At 41.9% G+C, this 20,686-nt stretch overlaps 1 protein-coding gene across 1 annotated transcript in view; it reads left to right on the top strand.

Annotated features, from left to right (window-relative positions):
- The first annotated feature begins 1,377 nt into the window (after nt 1-1,377).
- LOC143301908 (forkhead-associated domain-containing protein 1-like) overlaps nt 1,378-20,686 on the top strand; it is an 88,362-nt gene continuing 69,053 nt past the window's right edge. Inside the window, exons 1-2 of the mRNA XM_076616351.1 lie at nt 1,378-1,735; nt 4,377-4,586. Of these exons, the coding sequence (XP_076472466.1) occupies nt 1,640-1,735; nt 4,377-4,586 (306 nt within the window). The 5' untranslated portion in view covers nt 1,378-1,639. The remainder of the gene's footprint in view (nt 1,736-4,376; nt 4,587-20,686) is intronic.

The following is a 20,686-nucleotide window of genomic DNA, read 5'->3' as shown; positions in this document are numbered from 1 at the left end:
CCACACATCTTATAATTATCTTGTCTGTTAGTTGGGGCTCCGTGTTGAAGAACGTGCTGCTGACACGAAGGCCACATACGATGGCAGCAGTGACAGCCGAGGCGTCGCCTGTTCTCATTCATCTTCTTGACCGTGACAGGTGGGTTGGGAGTCGTAATCGGCACTACTACCCACAGTGCCACCCAAGTCACTGAGGATGAACAATGGCTTATTTTACTGCATTTGAAAATAAATAAATAAATAAATAATAAAAAAGCTCGATCTTTTATTGATGGGTCAAAGCATGACTTAACCGGCGAGTTAGTGATTGTGGGTGAACAAGTTAATTTTAATGTGGGCCTGCATGCATGCGTGCGGCAGTTTCAGTTTTTTTCAGTTTTCAGTAGCTCAAGGAGGCGTCACTGCGTTCGGACAAATCCATATACGCTACACCACATCTGCCAAGCAGATGCCTGGCTAGCAGCGTAACCCAACGCGCTTAGTCAGGCCTTGAGAAAGAAAAAGTCATAACGACGGCAGCCGGATTCGAACCCCGCGTGTTCGGGTGAGAAGAAACTGTCGTACCCATTACACTATCGTGGCGTGCGGCAGAAAATGATGAACAGTGTTGGGTGTTGGTGGAGGCGGGTTGGTTTGAGGCAGTGGGCCCGGAGAGGGGTGTATAGTAGAAACACTGATATGGCTAGCTGTTTTAATATAGGTGTTCATTTGATGTGGGGTTTAGACATGGATGTATGGATACATCCATGGTTTAGATCATAACATTTACACATATAGGTATAGCCTATACGGATACAGGGATTGAAAGGCAGCTGTCATTTGACTGATCACTCCAACTGCTGCTGCTGCCACTGCTGCTGCTACCGGCAGCACCACCACCACCACTTCTACTACTACTACTGCTATCCATTTCAAGTTCTTTCTTTTGACAACCCCCACGCCCCCTCTTTTGACATAACAATTATACTGTACTACACTAATTTTCAGTTTATAAATCTGGATCGATAGTGACCATTTTCTCGGCGAAAATGAGTCTATTACCGATGAGCAATATTATATAGGCTTTCGACACAAGCATTATACCATAAGAAAGAGAAAGGGAGAACGAAAATAACCACTCCCTCACATTCGAGCCGGATTTAATCTCTAAAAACTATTGTCTTATTTAGTACAACACTTCGCAACAACAGACACAATGAAATCATTGTTCATATCAGCAAGCAAATATCAATCACTGGTGACTGCCAAACCAGGCAAATACTAATCAATGACAAGAACTGATTGGCAAAAGCAATGCTGTGCAGCAGAGTTTCTAGGTTAGAGAGTACGGATGTTTGGGTGGTTGTTATGTCAATGGCCGAAGACTTTAGGCGCTGAATTTCGGGGACGTACTAATTCCATCGCTGCATCAAAGCCTCTGATTCTGCCGGCTAACCAGCAACTTGTGAACTCCACTAAATACCAAGCTTTCGTTTCCTCATCATTATGTGCTCGAGGAAAGCCTTGTGAGTGCGGGGACTAGATTTCGCCTTTTTCGCGCACTGCTCGGCAGTTCGGCGACTTGCAAGTACACGTTTAGTGGCTGTACATGTGTGTGTCCTGTTTAGTTGGTGGGTGGTGTTGAAGACATAGCGCTGCCATGAAAGCCGTTCTGAAGGGCCAGGATGGCAGTGTTTTCCCTTTGTCCCCTAAAGTGACCACCATTGGACGCGAGGGATGCGATATTAATATTCAGGTAAGTACTGAAACGCAAGAAATCACGCACCATTGTACGTACGTATTTGAGCACCAGTAAAATAGTACGTTGGACCAAATGTGACAGAGATGCGATTTAATAATTATACTCCATCCACCCCCATAATACATACGCACACATACACACATACGCACACATGCAGGCGAACATGCACACACACACACGCCCGCGCGCGCGCGTGCGCGACATACACACACACTACACTCACTCAAACTTACACATGAACACAACTCACACACACATACCACACCACACACACACACACCTTTTTTTCATTTTCTTTCCAAAGCAGGTGTGGTGTAACATTTGGATCAGTATGCACTCTTTTATGGGTTGTTTTTTTTCCTTGAGACATTACTAAGCACATCAAATTACGCTGCTGGTCAGGCATCTGCTGAACAGATGTGGTATAGCGTATATGGATTTGTCTGATTGTAGTGACGCCTCCTTGAGTAACTCAACTGAACTGAGCTGAATTGACACTTCCATGAAACTGAAACTAAAACTCCATGCCAAATTCTTCATGCTGAAACAAAATCTCCATTCAAATCTGGCCTCAAAGCACAGAGATCTGAACAAATCTACTTTCATGGATGTCTGGGTATTGGCTTGTGTCGTGGTATGTATGTGTGTGTGTGTGTGATAATGCATCTGCATAGACAGTGCCGGTGAGAGAATCTGAGCGCAAAGCATCAATTTCCACACTCAGCAATATTTTCTCCCTGTTCTACTGGACCTTGAATGGTGGTATATGGATGCTGGTTATTCGGATGGGAAGATAATCAGAGGTCCTAGCTGAGTGTAGCATGCACATACTGCACATTTTAAAGAATGCACACCAACAGAAGGGCTGTCCTAGGCATAATTCTGATAAAAACAAAAAAAACCCCAACACTTTGATAGGGGAACAAACACACCTGCAGGAAGTTTCAGCTTCAGTTTCAGTAGCTCAAGGAGGCGTCACTGCGTTCGGACAAATCCATATACGCTACACCACATCTGCCAAGCAGATGCCTGACCAGCAGCGTAACCCAACGTGCTTAGTCAGGCCTTGAGAAAAAAAAAAGAAAAAAAAAGGTGAAGAATAAAGGGTAGTGATGCACTATAGCGACCTGCTCTCCCCTATTTGTATTTGTATTTCTTTTTATCATAACATATTTCTATGTGTGAAATTCGGGCTGCTCCTCCCAGGGAGAGCATGTCGCTACCCTACAACGCCCCCCCATTTTTTTGTATTTTTTCCTGCGTGCAATTTTATTTGTTTTTTTCCTATCAAACTGAATTTTTCTACAGAATTTTGCCAGGAACAACCCTTTTGTTGCTGTGGGTTCTTTTACATGCACTAAGTGCATGCTGCACACGGGACCTCAGTTTATCATCTCATCCGAATGACTAGCATCCAGACCAGCACTCAAGGTCTAGTGGAAGGGGAGAAAATATCTGCGGCTGAGCCGTGATTCGAACCAGCGCACTCAGATTCTCTCGCTTCCTAGGTGGACGTGTTACCTCTAGACCATCACTCCAGAGAGCAGCCCAAATTTCACACAGTGAAATCTGTCATGACAGAAGAATAATTGCATACAATACAGTACAATACAATACAATACAATACAATACAATACATTATGATTTTTTAATGTATGAATAAGCTGTACTCTGGAGAAAAAAAAATTGCAAATTATAACCACAAGTTTTAAAGACATGAATAGACTGCTCTCTCTCTCTCTCTCTCTCTCTCTCTCTCTCTCTCTATATATATATATATATATATATAGAGAGAGAGAGAGAGAGAGAGGTATATATATAGATATATGTATATATGTATGTGTGTATATATTATATGTGTGTGTGTGTGTATTTGTGTGTGTGTGTGTGTGTGTTCGTGTGTGTGTGTGTGTGTATAATAGAGAGAGAAAGAGAGAGAGAGAGATCTCATTCATTAGATGGACACCCCATAATGCAGTCTCTGCCATAAAGGCAGCTGTATGTTGCAGTTCCTCCCTGAAGCCTGTGATATATATTTTTGGGTTATTTCTCTTGAAGACGTATGAGAGGTCACGTGATTCGCTTGCCATGAAATAGATGATTAAAACAAACTGCGACTGTTGCGTAGTCATTTTAAGTCAGAACATCACACTGACGACGAACGAGGATTCACAAAGGACTCGTGCAGGGAAGTTCCTAAACACACTTCTTTCTGCTTTCAGTGTAATAGTTCTCACAAGACCGACAGTTCTAGTAGAAGTATGCATTTGTTTGTTCATGCGAGGAAGAGGCAATGACGCCATTTTAGATCCAGTCAACAAATCTGAAAATAGTTTTCCTATGTGACACTAGAAGTTTACTCCAGTCATAGTATCCAGTTTGCTAAAGTGAAAGCCATCACACAGAGAGAGAGAGAGAGAGAGAGAGAGAGATACATGTATACATGTATATACATATATAAAATATCAACAACAGTTGACTTGGCATGTCTTTAAAAAGTAAGGTAATTCATAAGCAGCAAAACTTCGCTGTATAACAGTTTTTTCAGACAGGGGCATATCACTATATATATATATATAATAATGACATGTATATTATATATATTATTATTGTATATATATATATCATATTTCAGGTGCAGGGCATCGACTACCAGCATGCAGTGGTGGAGAACTGTGAGCAGGAGGAGTGTCTTATCCTACAAGACCTCAACAGCGCCCAGGGAACCTACGTCAACGATGTCCGCGTCCAGAACGCCGCAGTCAGGCTGGCCCCCGGGGATCGGATCCGCTTTGGCTACAACGGCATGCCTTACGAGCTGACCACTGAGCCACAGTCTGTCGGGGTGCGTTCTTGTTGGTGTTGGTGGTTGGGGTTTTGTGTGTTTGTGTGTGTGTGTGTGTGTGTGTGTGTATTTGTATTTTGTATTTGTATTTGTATTCCTTTTTATCACAACAGATTTCTCTGTGTGAAATTCAAGCTGCTCTCCCCAGGGAGAGCGCATCGCTATACTACAGCACCACCCGGTTTTTTTGGGGGGGGGTTTTGGGTTTTTTGTTTTGTTTTTTTGTATTTTTCCCTGCCTGCAGTTATATTTGTTTTTCCTATCAAAGTGGGTTTTTTCTACAGAATTTTGCCAGGGACAACCCTTTTGTTGCCATGGGTTCTTTTACGTGCGCTAAGTGCATGCTGCACACAGGACCTCGGTTTATGGTCTCATCCGAATGACTAGCATCCAGACCACCACTCAAGGTCTAGTGGAAGGGGAGAAAATATCTGCAGCTGAGCCGTGATTCGAACCAGTGCATTCAGATTCTCTCGCTTCCTAGGCAGACACGTTACCTCTAGGCCATCACTCCACATCTAACTCCTTCTCTGTGTGTGCGTGTGAGTGTGTGTGTGTGTGTGTGATGGTGGGGGTATGTGGTGATGGCCGTGATGGTGGTGATGGTAGTAGTGGTGATGGTGCTGTGCTGTGCTACGGATACTTTCTTACACACAGCGCCTTTCCTCGGTTGATTGGAGACCAGGCTCCAGGCGCTTTGCAAAACACAAGAGTCAGTTTAAGACACGACAGGCTGCCTACCTGCGTAGGTCTGATTGACAGCTGCTTTCAGACACTCTTCTTCTTCTTCTTCTGCGTTCACTGGTATGCACACGAGTGGGCTTTTACGTGCATGACCGTTTTTACCCTGCCATGTAAGCAGCCATACTCCATTTTCCGGGGTGTGCATGCTGGGTATGTTCTTGATTCCATAACCCACCGAACGCTGACATGGATTACAGGATCTTTAATGTGCGTATTTGATCTTCTGCTTGCATATACACATGAAGGGGGGGTTCAGGCACTAGCAGGTCTGCACATATGTTGACCTGGGAGACTGTAAAAATCTCCATCCTTTACCCACCAGGCGCCATCACCGTGATTCGAACCTGGGACCCTCAGATTGACAGTCCAACGCTTTAGCCACTTGGCTATTGCGCCCGTCTTTTCAGGCACTCAGCATTCGTTTCCTGTGTCGTTCGGTTAAGTTTCAGTCACACATGCACACACACACACACACACACATTCACTCACACAGACATGTAACATTTTATTTGTATGACTTTTTTTTTTTTCCATCATTTTAAAAATTTTTATTTCTCCTGCTATGTAGGCATCCATATTCTGTTTTCGGAGGTTGTTTATGCTGCGTATGTTCTTGTTTTCATAACCCACCGAACACTGACATGGATTATAGGATCCTTAAGATGCGCATTTGGATCTTTTTTGAAGTGGTGGTGGTGCGAGTCGGGGTGATGATGGTGGTGTTGGTGATAGTGGCGGGGGTGGGGTGATGGTGATGGTGGGGGTGGTGATGATTGTGTGTGGGGATGGTAGGGGTGGTGACGATGGTGGTGGTGGGTGGTGTTAGTGTTGGGTGGTAGTGCTGGTGGTGGTGGTCTCTTGGGGTACATTCTTTTGGAATATTGTACTGTAAGATTTGTATTGTAGTGGCGTGACATTGCATTGCATTATATTTCTTGTATTGCATTGCATCATATTGCATTGCATTGGATTATATTTCTTGTATTGCATTGCGTCATATTGCATTGTATTGTGTTGTATTGCATTGTGTTCAGTTAGTCCTTGTCACAAAAGATTTCTCTGTGTGAAATCCGGGCTGCTTTCCCCATACAGGGAGAGAGCGCATCAGTACAGTGCATCTGCATCATTATTTCTCCTTTTTTTTTCTGTCTTCAACTTCAAGTGTATTTGGTTCGACCATCGAAGTGGACGTTTCTCTTGAAATGTTCCAGGGATGACCGCATTGTTGTTGTGGGTTCTGTAACATGCATGTGCAAAGCGCATGCTGCACATGGGGGCTTGGTTGGTTTACCATCTCAGCCCCCTCAACAAAATGAGCATCCAGACTACCTTTCAAGGTCTAGCGGAGGAGATGGTATCAGTTTCAGCTTCAGTTTCATTTTCTCTAAAGAGGCATCAGTGCGTTTGGGCAAATCCACGCACGCTGCACCACATCTTGCTTGGCAGATGCCTGACCAGCAGCATAACACAGCGCGTTTAGTCAGGCCTTGAGTGCATCCATAAATATATTGAGAGAGATATATAGATATAAATAGATATATAGAGAGAGATATTTGTGTGCCTATCAGAGTGGAATATATTATTCTTCTACAGAATTTTGCCAGTAAAACACATGAAGATATTTGCAAGCATATGAGTGCACACTGAAATGTTTAGACGTATGCATACAGAAAGACAATGTTGAGAATGAAAAAAAAAACAAAAAAGAAAAAAAACAACCCCACCAACAACTGTAAATGGACATAGGTCTACATTAAAGTTAGGAAACACAGTGGGAAATCCAATATTTTTGTTGTGTAAAAAAACAACCCCACCAACAGCTGTAAATGGACATAGGTCTACATTAAAGTTAGGAAACACAGTGGGAAATCCAATATTTTTGTTGTGTAAAAAAACAACCCCACCAACAGCTGTAAATGGACATAGGTCTACATTAAAGTTAGGAAACACAGTGGGAAATCCCACATTTTTGTTGTGTAATTCCAGTTGTAAAACCCATTTTCTTTGGGTGTAAACTCTCGTCATCAGCTCTTGTTTGAAATCTGCTCCGTATTGAAGACTCAAGCAGTCTGCAACCTTTTGAGACTGATGGGTGGATAAGTATTTCAGAAGTATTCTTTGGGATTTTTGGTGCTCCTCTTTTAGCCGCTCGATCGGCCATTTCTTTGTATCCCTCCCCCTGCAGTGTGTTGTGTAGATACCCCGATTCCCCCATTCTCAGACGGAGTAAAGTGCAAGATCAGACCTCCATGTTGTAAATGTTTAAACAGGTCTGCCCCGTCCTATCTCTGTGGCTGCCTTCACATCTACACCTCGTCTCGCTCTCTACGATCAGCTTTGGATCCACTCTGTTTCCGCATTCCCTGATTCAAACGCTCCACAGATGGCCACCACTCTTTCTCTCTGTCTCTGGACCTTACATTTGGAATGAACTCCCATTTTCGCTTTTGAGAAATCTCTGATCTCAGATCTTTCAAGTCTGGCTTGAAAACCTGCATGTTTCCAAAAGAGGACCCCCACTGCCTGTACACTTTCTCCTGCTCTAGCTTTCTGTTTTCATAAACTTGTAAGGTTTATCATTCATCCCTCTGAAACCCCTGAAAATGGAGTATGGTTGCCTACATTGGGGGGTAAAAACAGTCATACACATAACAGCCCACTCGTGTACATACGAGCAATCATGGGAGTTGCAGCCCGTGAACAAAGAAAAAGAAGAAGCCCTCTGAATCCTGGCCATGCTCGAGAGTAAATGACTGATGTGTAAGCACTTTGGTTTCTCTCTGCACAAGTTTCGGTGCTATATCGTAACTGTGCATGCGAGCGAATGACTGATGAATAATCGCTTTGATTTCTCTCTACACAAGATTTGATGCTGTATCATAACTGTGCATGAGAGTGAATGACTGATATGTAAGCGCTTTGGTTTCTCTCTGCACTAGATTCAGTGCTATATATCTGGCTCCAAGCAGCTTTTGTGTCACAATGTCATAAACCGTACCGCATCCCCAATTTAGCTTTGTGACTTACTTTCGATCAGTACTCATTCTGGATCTTTACACTCGGCATGCTGATTCTAGTGCTGACGGTTCCTAAAAAAAAAGAGTTTTATTTAAGTAATTCTTTTTTTTTTTTTTTTTTTTTTTCAAATCCATGGTCAGTGCTCTTTCTCTTAGTCCAGTAGTACGGAACAAACTTTCCTCAGTCCATCATGATCTGTCTGCCATGTTATTGACTGATGTGTTTCTAGACCTTCTGCTGATTCTGTGTGTGTGTGTGTGTTTGTGTGCGTCTGTGTGTGTGTGTGGTGTGTGTGTGTGTGTGTGTTTGCATGTCTGTGCAAGAACATGCTTGTTTGAAAAGGTTATGTCGTACCAGAATGCATGTACACTTATGTACGATGTAACTTTTAATGCAGACGTCACAAGCTCCCAGTCTGAGAGGTGTGAGCGTCAGATTCTGCATAATTATCATTATCATTATCATTATACCCCCATGGCCACATTTCTGCCCTCCTTGAGAAACTGAACTGACGCCTTGAGAGACTGAACTGATGCCTCCTTGAGAAAATGAACGCCTTGAGAAACTGAACTGACGCCTCCTTGAGAAACTGAACGCCTTGAGAAACTGAACTGACACCTTCAGAAACTGAACTGACACCTTGAGAAACTGAACCGACGCCTCCTTGAGAAACTGAACTGACACCTCCTTGAGAAACTGAACCGACGCCTCCTTGAGAAACTGAACTGACACCTTGAGAAACTGAACTGACACCTCCTCCTTGAGAAATTGAACTGACACCTTGAGAAATTGAACTGACGCCTCATTGAGAAAATGAACGCCTTGAGAAACTGAACTGACACCTCCTCCTTGAGAAACTGAACCGACGCCTCCTTGAGAAACTGAACTGACACCTCCTTGAGAAACTGAACTGACACCTCCTCCTTGAGAAACTGAACTGACACCTCCTTGAGAAACCAAACTGACACCTTCTTGAGAAACTGAACTGACACCTCCTCCTTGAGAAACTGAACTGACACCTCCTTGAGAAACTGAACTGACGCTTCCTCCTTGAGAAATTGAACTGACACCTTGAGAAATTGAACTGACGCCTCATTGAGAAAATGAACGCCTTGAGAAACTGAACTGACACCTCCTCCTTGAGAAACTGAACTGACACCTCCTCCTTGAATAACTTGAGAAACTGAACTGAGCTGAACTGAACTCAGCTGAACTGAACTGATCCTCGCAAATCTTTCTGCTCTCAGCAGTGTGCAAGCCATTCAGGTGGTCGTGTCTCCTGGATTAGGCCGCTGTATTCCTTTCACCAGCACACAAGAGACCGTCGGTCCGTCCGTGGCCTGAAATTCAAACAGGCTTGTCGAGATTGTGAACAACTGATTATTGTGTGGTGGAGGTGGGGAGGGGAGGGGAGGGAGGGGGACAGGGGGGTGGGGGGGGGGGAGGGATAGGGGACACACACACACACACACACGCTGCTGCTATAGCGCAGTGCACATTAATGCGTGTTGATAAAAATCTACCCTGCCTTAGAAACAGCTCATGCTGTGCGGGGCAGGCGAATTTTTCTTCTTCTTCTTTTTTTTTTTTTTTCGTTCTAAGGTTTGGGTTGGTTTGGGTTTTGCTGTTGTTGTTGTTGTTGCTGTTGTTGATGTTGGTATGGTGTGAACCTGTAAAGCTTGTTTTGAGTTATGTATGCGTGTCTGTTTGCTTGTGTGTGTGTGTGTGTGTGTGTGTGTATGTTTGCGTTTGTGTGTTAATGTTTGACTCTGTGTTTTTGTCTATGTGCGTGTGTGTGTGTGTGTGTGTGTATGTGCATGCGTGTCATGTTTGTGTGTGTGTGTGTGTGTGTGATGTTTGTGTGTGTGTGTGTTTGTATGTGTTAAAGAGACAGAGAAAGGGAGACAAGACAATTCCTTTATCAACAAGGTTAACTCTTTCCATACGAACGGCGAAAGAGACGACGTTGACAGCGTTTCACCCCAATTACCATCATCAAAATATTGCTAGCGGAAGGCTCTTATACTGAAGAGGTGAATGTTGACAAAGAATACCACAATTCTGACGACGGAAGCTAAAGGTTGGGTCATTCAGACACCCTAAGGGTAACAATGATAACCAAGTGCATGTCTTTTTTTTTTTTTTTTTTATTCAACTCTCACCCAAAAGAGGGACAAAAATGAAAGAAGCAATTGGTTAAAAAAAAAAAAAAAAAAAAAAAGAAAAAAGAAAGAAAAAGAAAAGTGACGATGAAAGTAAATACTCACATGCGTCACCACTACACCCATCCTCCCTGTTCCTAACCATCACCTTCCCCCCCCCCCCACCCCCCCCCCCCCACCACCACCCTCCATCTTCTCTGCCCCACAAGAGAACAACAGGTACAGTTTCCTAACAGCCAAGCAGACAGCAGCATACATACACACACACACACACACACACACACACACACACACACACACACACACACACACACACACACACACACACACACACACACACAATAATAAGAAGAAGAAGGGGGAGCAAAGAATTGCAGAGGTAGTATAAGAGTACATTGCCATTGTTACACAAAGAAATGAATGATATACTTGGGAGCAAAGGAGTTTACAGGTTGTATACAAGTACATTGCCCATTGTCATACAAAGAAATTAATTATATACTTGGGAGCAAAGAATTTTACAGGTAGTATACAAGTATATTGCCCATTATCGTACAAAGAAATGAATAATATATTGATACTTGGGAGCAAAGAATTTTACAGGTCGTATACAAGTACATTGCCCACGATCACACAAAACAGTGAGTGATAGACTTGGGTGCAAAGAATTTTACAGGTAGTATACAAGTACAATGCTCATTGTTATACAAAGAAATGAATGATATACTTGGGAGCAAAGATTTCTACATGTTGTATACAAGTACACTGCCCATTATCATACAAAGAAACGAATGATATACTTGGGAGCAAATAATTTTACAGGTAGTATACAAGTACATTGCCCATTATACAAAACAGTGAGTAATAGACTTGGGTGCAAAGAATTTTACAGGTAGTATACAAGTATACTGCCCATTATCATAGATAAGAAATGAATAATATGCTTGGGAGCCAAGAATTTTACAGGTAGAATACAAGTACATTGCCCATTATCATGCAAAGAAATGAATAATATATTGATACTTGGGAGCAAAGAATTTTACAAGTAGTATACAAGTACATTGCCCATTATCATACAGGGAAATGGGCTGTATACTTCAACAGAACTTTTATTAGTGCTTCAGTTCAGCATTAATATATATCTCTGCAGTGGACTCTCTCAGGCCTTGGTTTGATTTGCAGACCTGTTTCTAAGTTCAGATTTCAGACTCTTATCTGATTCTTAAGAATGATTAAAATTAGTGGAGGGAGGGGGAGGAGGAATTTTGTTCAAAAAGTCCCATCACACATACCATGGTGACTGTACACATTTTGTTAAAGCATTTTTTTTTTTTTTTAAAAAAAAAACATTTGAATGCTGTTCTTTAATTCAAAAGGTAGTAGAAGAGATGAGGGGTTTGCATGGTGAGTTACAATACAGTGCAATAAAATGCAATGCAGTACAATACAATAGAATGCAACACAATGCAATACAATACAATGTAGTACAATGCAATGCAATACAATAGAATGCAACACAATGCAATACAATACAATGTAGTAGAATGCAGTGCAATACAATAGAATGCAGCACAATGCAATACAACACAATTTAGTGCAATGCAATGCAGTGCAGTACAATACAATGCAATACAGAACAATGCAGTACAGTACCAATGCAACACAATACAATGCAATGCAGTACAATACAGCACAATGCAGTACAGTACAATGCAATGCAATGCAACACAATGCAATACAGTACAAACAGTACAACGCACTACACTACATCACAATACACTACACTACAATGCAGTAGAATACAATACAATACAATACAATACAATGCATTTTCTTTAATCCAGCTGAAAATTAAATGTGCCTCCCTAAGCTCATCACTCACCCTAAGCAATACCTAAGCCCACAGTCGAATTCAGCACACTCCGTCAAAACAAAACAGAGGGTTGGACCAGCAGATCAACAGAAAGGAAAAACATATCAAGCTAAATGTACACAAGCAAGCAGTGACACACATATGGCTCGGTTTACTTCTCCCCCATCCACCCACCCACCCACCCACCCCCACTCTCCCCCCACACGCACACACATCACACCACACGCACACACAAAGTTTATTCTAAAAACAATATGAATAAATGAATATATTGATGCTACTACTACTACTACTACTACTTCTACTACTGCTGCTACCCACCACCCACCCACCCACCCAAACACACATACACATCACACCACACACACACACACACACACACACACACACACACACACACACACACACACAGAGTTCATTCTAAAAAAAAACCCCACATAAATAGATAAATACTACTACTACTGCTGCTACTGCTACTACCACTATTACTACTAACAATAGTAACATCAACAATGATAATAAATGAAAATAGAAAATAAAAAATGAAATAAAGATAATAATAAAGATATTTTTAATGTTGTTTTTGTTCTGGAAGGAGGATAGAATCAGAGATGAATGTCTGAAATCGATGAGGGGCGCAATAGCCGAGTGGTTAAAGGGTTGGACTTTCAATCTGAGGGTGCCCGGGTTTGAATCTCGGTAACGGCACCTGGTGGGTGAAGGGTGGTACAGATTTTTCCGATCTCCCACGTCAACATATGTGCAGATCTGCTTAGTGCCTGAACCCCCTTCATGTATATACGCACGCAGAAGATCAACTACGCACGTTAAAGATCCTGTAATGCATGTCAGCGTTCGGTGGGTTATGGAAACAAGAACATACCCAGCATGCACACCCCCAAAAGCGGAGTATGGCTGCATACATGGTGGGGTAAAAACGGTCATACACGTAAAAGCCTGCTTGGGTACATACGAGTGAATGTGGGAGTTGCAGTCCCCAAATGAAGAAGACGACGAAGAAATGAATACCAAAATCAGTGAATTTTGCACATAATGTTCATGCCACAATGATCTTGTCTCCTCAGCAGTTAGGGGGTTAATCAGCAGTTGTCTGTCATGTTTGATGTTGAAAACTGCTGACAGTGCTCTGTGTGTGTGTGTGTGTGTGTTGAGTGTGTGTGTATGTGTGAGTGTGTGTGTGTGTGTGTGTGTGCATGTGTGTGTGTGCACGTGCGTGCGTGCATGCCTAACATCTGACAATGTGTGTGTGGTGTGCGTTTGTTTAGATATGTTGTGTGTGTGTGTGTGTGCTCGCGCATGCGAGCTTGTTTATGGTTACTGTTCGACAATGTTTGACATGTGTCTGTACCATGCGCACATGTGAGAGTGTAAAGCCCTCCACAAAGCATATTCAAAAAGAAAAAAAACAAAACACCTCCTCTACAACAAGACAATCTGATTAAAAAAAACCAAAAGCCAGCAGCAGGGGTTGATAAGTGGCCCAGTGTTAAGTGTGCAACGGTATGGTTGTTCAAACACAACTGTCGCCACAGCCCGTCACAGCAGAGCAGAGCTGTTTCCAGGAGGACCGACCAGGACCAGTTCTGCGGGCTGTAGTTAACTACTATGCCGCCAGCCCCCCACTCCCCCCTCCGCCCCCGCCCCCGCCCCCTCCTTTCCTGTGGGGGTGGCGGCAAGGCGGGAGTGGAGGGGCGGGGGGAAGGGGGGGGGGGGGTAGGGTGGCTGGCAACGTTATCCACCTGTTTGTTGTCCTGTTGCCATAATATTTCAGCCAGCATACCTTTCCTCCCTGTGTTTTTGAACTTTATATCGATTTGTCCGCTTTTCCTCTTGATTGATGTGTCCATTCAGCATGCTTTTCTGCCTGTTTTAAACTTTATCGATTTGTCTGCCTTTCTTTTTCTTAAATTCTCCAAATAGCCTGCCTTTGTCCCTGTTTTAAACTTTATCGAATTGTCTGCCTTTCATCTTCTTAGTTCTCAAATCAGCATGCTTTTCTACTTGTTTTAAACTTTATCGATTTGTCTGCCTTTCTTCTTCTTAGTTCTCAAATCAGTGTGCCTTTGTCCCTGTTTTAAACTTTATCAATTTGTCTGCATTTCTTCTTCTTAAATTCTCAAGTCAGTGTGCCTTTGTCCCTGTTTTAAACTTTATCGATTTGTCTACCTCTCTTCTTCTTAAATTCTCCAAACAGCATGCCTTTGTCCCTGTTTTAAACTTTATCGAATTGTCTACCTTTCTTCTTCTTAAATTCTCAAGTCAGTGTGCCTTTGTCTCTGTTTTAAACTTTATCGATTTGTCTGCATTTCTTCTTCTTACTTCTCAAATCAGTGTGCCTTTGTCCTTGTTTTAAACTTTATCGATTTGTCTGCATTTCTTCTTCTTAGTTCTCCAATCATTGTGCCTTTGTCCCTGTTTTAAACTTTATCGATTTGTCTGCCTTTCTTCTTCTTAGTTCTGCAATCAGTGTGCCTTTGTCCCTGTTTTAAACTTGTGTAATGCGGTGTGTGTTGTGTGTGTTTGTTTCTTTGATTTTGTTCCTTTTTTTTTTTTACCTGTGCATTTTACAAACACCATGCTATAGTGCCTGTATGTCATGTGTGTGTGTGTGTGTGTGTGTGTGTGTGAGTGTGTGGTTGTTGTTTTTGTTTTGATTTATGCATATTTTTTTCCTCTGTTGTGTATCTCTACTAACACCATGCTTTCAGTTTATTAAATATTGTGTAGTGTAGACCCTATTCAGGGCGGGGACTGGATGTAAAAAAAACCCAGTGCTTATCTATTATCCTCGAAATAAAGAATTTGTCTTGTCTTGTCTTGTCTCTCTCTCTCATGTGTAGATTTTTTTTCTTTTCAGTTTGTTCATGTGACAGTAATTTGTCGTTGGGAAACATTTTTGGCTTCTTTATTATTTATGTTTTGTGTTGTTTTTTTGGCGCCCATCTCAGAAGTGTATGTTTGGGAACAAACAGAATTTTTTCTCCAAAAATTTTGAGGCCCATTTAGTGTTGACATGCAAAATAATTATGTCACTGAAAATGAAATTTGTTAAAGTTTACCACAGATAGGAAGCACACAAACATACAGACTACTGAAACACTGAGTTATTACATAGAAATTACCAAGTGATTCATAACTGTTTGTTAAACCATATGTATGTGTGTGCCTATATTGGTGTAGGTTGGGTCAGCAGTCAAAACACGGTCCTCTGTCTCTGAAGTATACCAACTGTCACATCAAGAACAGCGGAAGCTGTTAAATAAATAATATGTAAATATATCAATAAGTAAATATATATAGAGAGAGAAAAATAAGGGAAATGAATGAAGACATTGAGCAAGTGACTTTTTTGTTAGAATGAAGAAATATGAATTTGACAGTATAGTTTTTTTTCATACCTTATGGTCTTAACGTGTGTGTCTGTGTGTGTGTGTGTGTGTGTGTGGGTGTGTGTGTATGCATGTGTGTGTGTGTGTGTGTGTGTGTGCGTGCGTGCGCGCATGTCATTTTTAGTAATCTATACCCTTTTTTGTTGGATGTTTTCATTTGTTAATATTGTCGTGCAATACCCTATTGTCTTAACATAAGTATGTGTGTGTGTGTGTGTGTGTGGGGGGGGGGGGGGGGGGTTAGTATATCGTCAGCTATTGGGAATTCTTATCTGACAAGTTTTAATGTCTTCTTATGTTGCGCATGATGATTTTATGCCAGTGTTTACAACGAGCCTGTGATTGCACAACTTAATTTCCATGTGGATTAATAAAGTGTTTTTGATTTGATTTGATTTGATTTTTTTTTTTTTTAAACTTCAAGACTTCAGGTCACCAGTTGTCCAGCAATGCAGTGTGGTGCACAGATTATTGACATTCATACACACTCTGTACAGAAACCTTAACTCACTCAGTACGGCCAGTCCTCTCTTCTCCTCTACACAGACCCCTCGGATGTCCAGTGGGTGTCTGAATGACCCAACCTTTAGCTTCCGTCGTCAGAATTGTGGTATTCTTTGTCAACATTCACTTCTTCAGTATAAGAGCCTTCTGCTTGCAATATTTTGATGATGGTAATTGGGGTGAAACGCTGTTAGCGTCGTCTCTTTCGTCATTCGTATGGAGAGAGTTAAGGCCTTACCAAGCATATCGGGTTACGCTGCTGGTCAGGCATCTGCTCAGCAGATAGATGTGGTGTAGCGTGTATTATGGATTTGTCCGAACACGGGTGACACCTCCTTGAGTATCCGAACTGAACTGAACTGAACTGAACTGTACAGAAGCACTGGTAACTCATACGTGTGTGGCCGTGGATGCTATACTTTTTTTGACTCACTTGTGTAAACAAAGTGAGTCTCTGTTTTAACCCGGTGTTCGGTTGTCTGTGTGTGTGTGTGTGTGTGTGTCTGTGTGTCTGTGTGTCCGTGGTAAACTTTAACATTGACATTTTCTCTGCAAGTACTTTGTCAGTTGACACCAAATTAGGCATAAAAATAGGAAAAATTCAGTTCTTTCCAGTCATCTTGTTTAAAACAATATTGCACCTCTGGGATAGGCACAAAACATTTTTTTTTAAAAGAAGCCTAATTATATGCAAACTGCATTTACTGTTATATTTATATTTTTTGTATTCTCTAAACTTGGCACTTTGACCTCTTATTCTGACACAACAACAAGAGGAGTCATTATTATCATTTTTTGTTCAAACAGGAACTTCTTTTGCTAAGCATGGAAGTTTTATTTATTTTGCAAACATTTTGGTGCAGAGAGTAAAAAAGGGATATTACTCTGTAATTAATGCTAGGGGAGTTAATTTGCTTTAAACTGATCTTTCTCATCTTAAACTTTACATTTTGAAATTATACTCAATACATAAAAAGCTTGGATTTTTTTTTAAGTGTATCACAAGTGAGTCTTGAAGGCCTTGCCTCTCTTGTTTTTTTTTTAAACTTCAAGACTTCAGGTCACCAGTTGTCCAGCAATGCAGAATGGTGCACAGATTATTGACATTTGTACACACTCTGTACAGAAGCCTTAATTAAGGCCTTAGCAAGCACGTCGGGCTACGCTGCTGGTCAGGCATCTGCTCAGCAGATAGATGTGGTGTAGCGTGTATTATGGATTTGTCCGAACACGGGTGACACCTCCTTGAGTATCTGAACTGAACTGAACTGAACTGAACTGTACAGAAGCACTGGTAACTCATACGTGTGTGGCCGTGGATGCTATACTTTTTTTTTTTCTTTTTTTTTTTGTGACTGGAGCCAGGCTTGGAAAGACGGCCACTAAGTGGCGGCCCTGAAAATTAGGCCCCACTTAGGGCTGAGCACTGCATGGTGGGCGGCACAGAAGAAAAGGCATGTATTGATCCTTCGAAAAACACGACCGGTGCTTAGCGGGGCCGTTAAATTGGCTGGGTGGTGGGTAATCGATGGTTCAAAAGTTCAGGCTGTACACCGTAAAGTCAGGGACTTTGGTCTTGGGTGAAGTGTGGGGGTTTTTGTTGTTGTTGTTTTGTGTGTGTGTGTGTGTGTGTGTGTGTGTGTGTTCTTTTTTTTTGGGGGGGGAGGTGTGTGGGTGTGGGTAGAAGGGGTTTTGTGTGTGCGTGTGTGCGCATATATGTGTGTGCATGTGCGCGCGCGTGTGTGTGTGTGTGTGTGTATTGGAGGGATTTATTTGTGTGTGTGTGCGCACGCGCATGAGTGTGTGTGTGTGTGTTGGAGGGGTTTGTGTGTGTGTGTGTGTGTGTGTGTGTGTGCGCGCGCATATATGTGTGTGCATGTGTGTGTGTTGGAGGGATTTATGTGTGTGTGTGTGTGTCTGTGTGTGCACATATATATGTGTGTGCATGTGTGTGTGTGTGTGCTGGAGGGATTTGTGTGTGTGTGTTGGAGGGATTTGTGTGTGTGTGTGTGTGTGTAACTATATTGGTGTAGGTCTTGTCAGCAGTCAAAACACGGCCCTCTACCTCTGAAGTATACCAACCGTCACATCAAGAACAGCGGAAGCAGTTAAATGAATAAATGAATAAGTATATATATATATATATGTATATATATATATATGTGTGTGTGTGTTGGAGGGGTTTGTGTGTGTGTGTGTGTGTGTGCGCATATATGTGTGTGCATGTGTGTGTGTGTTGGAGGGATTTATGTGTGTGTCTGTGTGTGCACACATATGTGTGCGCATGTGTGTGTGTGTGTGCTGGAGGGATTTGTGTGTGTGTGTGTTGGAGGGATTTGTGTGTGTGTGTGTGTGTGTAACTATATTGGTGTAGGTCGTGTCAGCAGTCAAAACATGGCCCTCTACCTCTGAAGTATACCAACCGTCACATCAAGAACAGCGGAAGCTGTTAAATGAATAAATGAATAAGTATATATATATATGTATATATATATGTATATGTGTGTGTGAGTGTGTGTGTGTGTGTGTGTGTGTGTGGTTTTAGCGAGGACTGTTTGATTGTTCTTTGCAAGAGTGTTAAAAGCTGGATGTATTGAATTCAGTGTGGGTGATGAAAACTGTGCCCATGTGGTTTCATACTTGAAAAAAAAGGTCGGTATATTGACCCAAGCGCACTCAGGAATGCAGAACGAAGAAAAAAAAAATCGAGAAAAAGAGTATTTTGCAGAACTGTTGGCCTCTACATAATACGAAGAGATATTTTGCACCACAGAGGCAATTCATATTTTTTTTAGTTGTTGAATGTTTTTTTTTTGTTTTTCGCTTGTCAGTTTAACGACTTCTCTTTTACGAAGTCTTTTAAGTAATTTCCTGTAATTGTATTTAGATTTTTTTTTCTTTTTTTTTTTTTTTCAAATTTCACCCACATTTCACCCTCATTTGCCCAGTTTCCTCCCCAACCCTCCATTCATTCACATCTCCCACCCCGTCTAACCGATAATACTCAAATGTATTCATAAATACTTTAACAAAATGTCTTCAGTCACCGATATGTGTGACGGGACATCAAGCAAAATTCCTCCTCCTTTTTTTTGGTTTTTGCTTTTACGATTGCTATTGTTATTTTATTTTGTGGTCTGACGTGGCGAAAAATTCAATTGTTTATTGTTTTATTGAGCACATGAAAATTTGTTAGACCACATGTTTCTCTCTTAAAAGTTTACGCCCGTGGTGTGTCATTTGTTTGTTTTCAAACTGTTACTTCAATATTTTCAAGTCACTAGCTTTGTTACACCACATGTTTCTCTCTTAAAAGTTTACGCCCGTGGTGTGTCATCTGTTTGTTTTCAAACTGTTACTTCAATATTTTCAAGTCACTAGCTTTGTTACACCACATGTTTCTCTCTTAAAAGTTTACGCCCGTGGTGTGTCATTTTGTTTGTTTTCAAACTGTTACTTCAATATTTTCAAGTCACTAACACATATACACACGTCTCTCTTTCTGTCTGTCCCTCTCTCTGTCTCTGTCTCTCTCCCATATAATAATCTCTTCAGTTTTGTCAACCGAGGCATGTTCAGATATTTTACCCAGTGGCATTATCACGCTGACAGAAAGACGGGGAAACCTCGGGGAATATATGCCAAAGTGGAGTGACGGCCTAGAGGTAACGCGTCCGCCTAGGAAGCGAGAGAATCTGAGAGCACTGGTTCGAATCACGGCTCAGCCGCCGATATTTTCTCCCCCTCCACTAGACCTTGAGTGGTGGTCTGGACGCTAGTCATTCAGATGAGATGATAATCCAAGGTCCCGTGTGCTAGCATGCACTTAGCGCACGTAAAAGAACCCACGGCAACAAACGGGTTGTTCCTGGCAAAATTCTGTTAAAAAATCCACTTCGATAGGAAAAACAAATAAAAAAAACAACTGCAGGCAGGAAAAAATACCAAAAAAAAATAGGTGGTGCTCTAGTGTAGCGACACACTGTCCCTGGGGAGAGCAGCTGGAATTTCACACAGAGAAATCTGTTGTGACAAAATGCAAAATACAAAAATATAAAAAGACTTTTTAAATGGTTTTAATCTTTAGATAGCTTTTACATATACCTACATGTGTGCACGTATATGCATACAGACACACATTCGCATGCTCCTAGGCCCCCATCACACACACACACACACATGCATGCACGCATAAGACAAAGACAATTGCAGACACTATCACACGCACACAGACTCACACACACACACACACACACACATGAGCGCGTGTGTAAAAATACTTGTTATATTCGTAAGCATGAACCCAACGCTTGTACAGTATACAACTGGATGTATACACTTATACACCAGCTTACATGCTGGCTTTAAACAAGAAAATAGACGCGGACA

The sequence above is a fragment of the Babylonia areolata genome, chromosome 28 (assembly GCF_041734735.1).
Source record: "Babylonia areolata isolate BAREFJ2019XMU chromosome 28, ASM4173473v1, whole genome shotgun sequence".
NCBI classification, from domain to species: Eukaryota; Metazoa; Mollusca; class Gastropoda; order Neogastropoda; family Buccinidae; genus Babylonia; species Babylonia areolata.
This window is presented reverse-complemented; position numbering and strand designations above follow the sequence as displayed.